This window comes from Lepisosteus oculatus, chromosome 8, assembly GCF_040954835.1.
Source record: "Lepisosteus oculatus isolate fLepOcu1 chromosome 8, fLepOcu1.hap2, whole genome shotgun sequence".
NCBI classification, from domain to species: Eukaryota; Metazoa; Chordata; class Actinopteri; order Semionotiformes; family Lepisosteidae; genus Lepisosteus; species Lepisosteus oculatus.
This window is the reverse complement of record NC_090703.1, coordinates 44867218-44874180: the sequence shown is the minus strand read 5'-3', so window position 1 is coordinate 44874180 and position 6963 is coordinate 44867218. Positions and strand designations below refer to the sequence as shown.

Genomic DNA, 6963 nt, shown 5'->3' with positions numbered 1-6963 from the left:
AGAATCCTGTTTCGTCTAACAATTTCCCATCTTGACTTAATTCCCCATTACCTTGACGTGAAACAGCAGTGCTGTAGCCAAATTCAAAGTTTGTTATTTCTTTGTTTTAAATTCTCATAAAGACAGACAGACTACATTATCTGAATGCTCAACATGTACCTGACTTAGATCACTTAACATTTAAGCTCTGAAAATGTAACCATCTTTTAGAAATAAAGCACGTTTTCTTCATTTTGTTTCAATCAGGATTATTAAGAACTGAATTAAAACGTCTTGTTTTTGTTCAAGGTTCCTTTCAGGGAGGGAAAATGTCTGCAACAGCAATAAAGGGAGCTAAGACAGGTGTACTTAATTTATGTGACATATACAGTATTACCTTGTATGCACCAATGTGGAATTTTCCATATTCGGCAGTGTAACTGGTGAAGACAGCATTTCATACCAAGTTATTAAAAGTAAACCCACTGAGTTGTGTTTATTTCTTTTATAAAAAACTTTATCTTACATTCTCTCAAGAGTTAAGAAATACAATCTTGAATATTATATTGTTGTAGATGGTTTAGAAAAATTAGTTAAAACTAACTCCATGCATTAAAACATTTCTTTGTAAAACTTTTGGCAGACTCCTTCTAAATTGTGTGCAGCTTGTCTATAATGCCCCTTGGCTTAAGCACATAGCATATCTGAAGCAATGAGCAAACTCTAAACTTAGACATCCTTGCTGTAGCTGTACAAATATGGTCACCCAGTTCAGGGTTCATGAAAACCGTATGCGTCTCAGAAGAGTAGTTAAAGTTACAGAGTTTTACAAGGCTCCATATAGATTGTAAACAGCACCAACAAAATCATTTGGAATCAAATCCGGGCGCTGCCTTCCCATGCTCACAATGTGTGGTAAACATAATATCAGATTTAATGGAACAGCGTGCTGCTGTCCAAGAAAAACGGGTCCCAACAGTCCTTTTTGGGCATTTTAAAGAAAGCAAGATAACTTCCTCCTGCATGGTAGGATGCACCACCATATAATTTAATGTTAACCAACATTAGGGAACAATGCAAAGGGAACAGTATTGTTTGTGAATTCCAACCTATCTGGAAGCATTTTAGGTGCAGTTTCGATGCAAAAGTGGACTATCTTTTCACTGCGTGGCAGGCTCCCTACTCTTATTTCTGTGGTAAATGCACAGAATGTATGACAAACAAAATACTTAGTTTAAGGATACCAGGGACAAAGTTCAAAGTGCATTACCACAACAAGAGACTGACTCTTGGCATAACTCTACAAAAAACAAGACTGCATGTCACTTATGCTGTTTATTTATATTATAGAAAAGAATATTGAAATGACAACCAGGAACAGAAAACCACTCTTGGTATCTGCACTTAAAAAGGGGTCATTCTAAAATCGTGTGTATGATCTTATGCTCAGATTCTGTGTTGTTTATTCATGTGCATCCAAGTAAATTAAAAAAACATTGTCTTAAGAACAAGATAAAATATTTTTCTCCAGCAAAAAGAACAATATTAATTTTTTCTTAAAATTCCATATTTGTCTTCGAGTACAAGCCTCAAGCCATACAGCACCATGTCCAGACCAGTCATTGTTCCAGTCAAATGGTGGAAAATCATTCCAGAGAAATGAAACAGTAAAACCAGCCAGTGTTCTTTGTCAGTTAATTATCAATAGATGTCAATTAGAATGGGAAAGGGAACCAATTGTCTTTTTTTAAGCTCATGTCTTTTTGCCTCTCTTTAATACCAAGATATCACACCAGCACATTACAAATCTATATTACTTCTTCATCTTTAACGATGCATTCTTAATAATTTCTCTTCCTTATCAGCATATTACTGAATGTCACCTGTTGAGCAAAATAATTTGAGGTGCAGTATGACCTAAGACAATTTCTTGTGTAATAATGTCAGGAGGTTAATTCGAGGTAAGCACATGCAACAAACTAAACCTTACCTATTACAAGGAAATATAACACATAAAATATTGGGGAATTCATAAGCTTCGAAAGCATCCTCTGGAAGCTCATCGACTTTTCTCAGTGATGTTGCTGACCATTTAATTAAGACTGCTAACCTTAGTTCTTCCTTGCAGCAACACCCTAACAGCCTGGGAGGGAGAGGAGCATCAACAAAGTCCAAAATGTCTGTGTGAGAGAGAACAGATCAGGTTTCTGTTTTTCACCAAAAGTTAGCAATGTTTTTTAGTCTGTGTGTCACTTTAAAAACTCTCAACTTGGTTGTTGAAAGATAGATGGTTAATCGACTGGCTGACCTGAAAGAACTCCAGATACAAAGTGTAAGCATTGATTTATACTATTACGTTTGATTCTTTAATCTTTCATTCTGTGCTCCTGCAGCTCTTCCTAGCTATCAATTAATAAACAATTTTCTTATACAGCATCTGGACAAGGGGAAACAAGGTTTCAGCGGAAAGAGGTTCTGCAGTCTAGGCTTGTTAAACAAAAATCAATCTAATAATTTGTGCTTAAAATGAATTTTATTCCTGTTTTTTTTAACCACAAAATAGATAAAAATGTTTCAACACAACAAACCAAATAATTCATCATTCATAAATATATCTGCAGTTTTTTCTTTAAAAGGAAGTATGAAAGTGCATCCAAAAAAGTAAAAATAACAAAACAGTGGCAAAATATACTGCATCAGTTCCTCCACCTCTCACTGATGCATTAAAGCTGATTTGCGCATGCAAGGCTCTATGGCACCATGTGGAATTAAACATACATATTGACAAATTTACTTGTGACAGGTTTTATTTTAAAGTACAATATAGTGGCTATATATGGGGTAATGTAAAACAACCCAACCTCTTTATTTTTTCATTTTAATTATCCAATGAAATTGTGACATTTCAAATTCTCAGAAGAGGGTAAAAACAAAACTGTATGTATGGTAAAAACAAATTGTACCTTATAGGATAAAGAGATCCATACCGACTCACTCATCCTAAGCTCATACTGTAGGCACACAGTGATATCAATATTTATGAAAGCTCTTCTCAAGGATTTGTTCTTGTAAAATAACTCATTTCACTTAAGATGAACAAGTCAAGAAAAATAACAAGATGGTACATTTTGTTTCGTTTTTATTTACAAGTTTATCTCTGCTTGGTTGTTGTTTGTTACTGCCGGTGATGGCTTGCTCTTCATTCCTTCTGTCCCACATTTGGATGTGTCCATGAAAAGCATGCGAGGAGTGCACAGTGTTAAGAGTATTCGTTTGTATTCCTTTCGGAAGTTTTGGTTGAGAAGCCCATATATGACAGCATTGAGGCAGCTGTTGAAATAGGCCATGAAGTAGCTTGTGACAAAGAGCCACTCTGGGATTTGTGGCACAACTTTCATGGGGTTGATCGCCACAGCTAGACCAATAAAGTTGAGAGGTGCCCAGCAGACCGCAAACAAGACAAAGACCACAAACATAGTCAGGAAGTTTCGAAGGTCACTGGGTTTTATTTTCTGCTTATTGTCTGGTTTGACACGATGTTTGACTTGGATGACTAAAATCCAAATCCTTAAGTAGCAAAAGGAAACCACTAAAAGAGGTACTATGAAATGAATCACCACCACAGCTATTGTGTAGTACGAGCTGACAGTCTGGGCAAACGTACAGGAAAATACACGGGGGTCATACTGTAAAGAACCGACAAAGAAGTTTGGCACAGTGGCAATGGCAGTCAGAACCCATGTCAGACACAGGTAGCAACACGTGTTCTTCATGCTATAGAGCCTGTCATACTGGAGACTGTGGCAGATGTAGCAGTACCGGTTGATGGCGATAGCTGTGATGTTGAAAATTGATCCAATGACACTGAGCCCCATTATAAAACCACTGACCTGGCAGTGCATATCCCCCATTTTCCAACCATTGTGGAAGATGGCCATTAAGACTAAGGGATAAGGATACACTGCCACCACCAGGTCTGCGACAGACAGGCTGACGACAAAGATGTTCCCTGCAAAGAAAGGAGAGAAAGATGTCTGTATATTTTCTTTTTAAACATTCAATGTTTATGATGTAGTAAATGATACATAATGGTATAGATAATTAATAATAATAGAATACCTATCATTTATTAGGAATTTTCTCAGCTTGTATCTAAAGAATTATTTAAATTATGTAGTACAAAGCCATGATACTGTATACAATAATGGACCACTTGGTATATGCATGAAACAGTACCAAAAATAAATGTCAGTAGGCGTAAGGGAACTTTGCTTCTCATATCATACAGTGCCTAAGGCAACTCTTCAAAAGTGTTGTAATAAAAATGGATGATTGAGATACAGTATGTACTGTATGGTGGACTATTCACTTCATATAGGTTCAGAGCAACAATAGAAATAGCACTAAAAACATTCAAGTCTAATTCTATTTCATCTTTAAAAGGTCAGCAAAAAAACATAAAGCTGAAAATTACAGCATTATTGGTAAAAGGAAAAGAAATGGAAGAAGTCCATGGAAGAAAAGTTGCCCCCTATGTAAATATTTGCTTTGTCTGCAACGTGGCAGATCACAGTGTGAATAATCACCTAAATTAATGAGAACCGATCGCCCCTAGTAATTAATTGATCCAAGGATCTCATCCAGCTGTTTCGTGAAAGAAACTGGAGTATCAGTTTCAGCAACATGGCTGGGGAGTATGTTCTAAACTCCCTCAACACTTCCATGATCTTGTTTTTGTTTTAAGAGCAACTTACAACAAACTACACAACCAAATGCAGGAGACAAAAAATGATATTAACTCCCTAGTTTATAATTGCAAATGTTTAAAAAGCCAGTTCATTTAGATTTGACAAATTCCATTTTATTGTTAATTCTGTTACAGCTACACTTCCTTGTTTTAGCCTCGCCAACATAAAAATATTAATACATAATTGAAGTCGAGAATGCTAATACTTCATAGGGCTTTGATATTGCTCACTATAATTACAACAAATCCCTTCTGCATTCCCATTATAATGGTATAATTGAATTCTAGTGTTTTTTCAGACACTTTAAATCTCAAATCAGTTGGGACAGCACAATGCATCAGAAAACAAAATACGAAAAGTTGTCAAATAACAGTTACTAATTGTATTGAATCATATATACAAGTGGTCAATGACTGATTTGAAAATCTAAATGAAATTTATCAAATGTCCAACCTTTCAATACAGTGTCAAATTAATGTGCTTTAAATGTCATATCTCATTATTTCTTGCAGTCAGAAGCTAGCTTAAATTGTACAACTCTGTTTTAATGGAAACCAACAGGTGAAGAATCTGGGGCAGAGGATGGGGAGTGCTCTTCCCCTTCCTCTATCATTCAGCTTTCTTATGTTTCTATTAAAACCCTATTCATGCTAACACTCCCTCATCTAAAGTTTGAGTTCCCTCCATGCTCCTTCCTCCATCCTTCTCTCACTTCCTCTGACCTCAAATTGGCAGGGCCATCTTGACCCCTCCGGAGGAGGTTCTCTCAGCATGAGAGACACATTGTTCTCAGCAGCTCTAACCTACTAATTCTCCTTCTCTTGGTTCCCTGAGAGCCCAGCTCAGTCGCAAGACAGAGCCTTCTAAGTGACTCTCATTAAGTCAGGGGGCTTCCCCTCTTTCACTTCCTTCTCAAGCAGCTCTTTCTCTTCATTCTTCACCCCTGGGGCAGCGCCTCTCAAAGCGATTCCTCCAGTCAAGGGGTTCTTTCTCTTTCCCCTTGAGGGATTCATTTCCAATTATGATGCAGCGCACTGGAGCGACTCTCAGCGAGTATCTCCTCCTTTGTATCCCCTTAGGGCCTAGCCCAGTCGTGAGGCAGCACCTCTCAAAGCGACTCTCAGTGACTCAGGGAAGTCTTCCTCTTCCTTCCCTACGCCTGAGGGGCCAGCTCCCTGTCATGAGGCAGTGCTTCTCAGGGGACTCTCGGTGACTCCGGGGTTTTTATGTTTTTATGCTCCAGAGGCTGCCGAACCAGCCAAACTAGAACCCCCCAGGTTGCCAGCACGGTCCGGGCGCTTTTCTGTACTTTACTAACCCCTGCTTCTCCCCTTGAACTTAATGAATTACCCTCTCCTTCTCTGTGAAAATTGATTTTCCTTATAATAAAGACATATAAATTAGGAGACTCAGGAGCAAACTGTATACATGAAGTACTAAGTGCTACCATTTTGCTAATTACTTTAAATGTAGCAGATGGTCAGCAACCTGGAATTCTGTTCTGCTGTTTTTCTAGGGTCATACTGAAAGTTTTATGACAAGACTTAATTAAGGAGGGCTTGACAGTCTCTTCAGCCAAGATTTAAAGGCAGGGAGTTTTATGATGGAGACCTAATAAATAGTAATGTTCTCATGATCATCTTTGTTATCCTTGTAAGGTCTAAGCAATACAAGAAATAGAATCTTCAGCGATTATTTTATTTTTAACTTGCGCTAACATAAGATATTTATAGGAGTGATGGATTTTTTATCCACAAAAGAGCTTTTCTATTTCTTTCCTAGGGAAACTTGATTGTCAAAAAATATCCCTGGCGCAAAAACTATTTCTTCCATTATTCAAATGTGAAAACTAATTTACCTTCTAATTAACAAACACTCATTGCTAGCACTTTTTAAAATCAAGTCATGAGACTTTGACCAAACACCAAAGAATTTAAAGCTGAAATGGTATTTTTCCATGGTGTTATTATAAATTTAATTTAGCTTTATGTCTAAATCAACTTTGCTATGTTTAGAAACACAGTCAATAATTACTAAAATATTTTTTAGATCTCCATTAAGTATTGACAATAGAAGCCTTATAACAATTACACATTAGCCACTTACTGCTTGGTAAAATATCTCAAGACATCATACACATTCATTTTTCCATATTAAGTGTGTACAATGTTTCATTTGTGCATACTTTTTTAAATATTTGAGATGTAAAGAACTGGTTACACTATCAGCAAACTAG

The 6963-nt window shown here is 36.9% G+C and overlaps 1 protein-coding gene across 1 annotated transcript in view; it reads right to left on the bottom strand.

Annotated features, from left to right (window-relative positions):
• Positions 1-563: 563 nt before the first annotated feature.
• The window catches only part of mtnr1c (melatonin receptor 1C), a 75992-nt gene continuing 69592 nt past the window's right edge, over positions 564-6963 (bottom strand). The window contains exon 2 of the mRNA XM_006632771.3: positions 564-3988. Within this exon, the coding sequence (XP_006632834.2) occupies positions 3123-3988 (866 nt within the window). The 3' untranslated portion in view covers positions 564-3122. The remainder of the gene's footprint in view (positions 3989-6963) is intronic.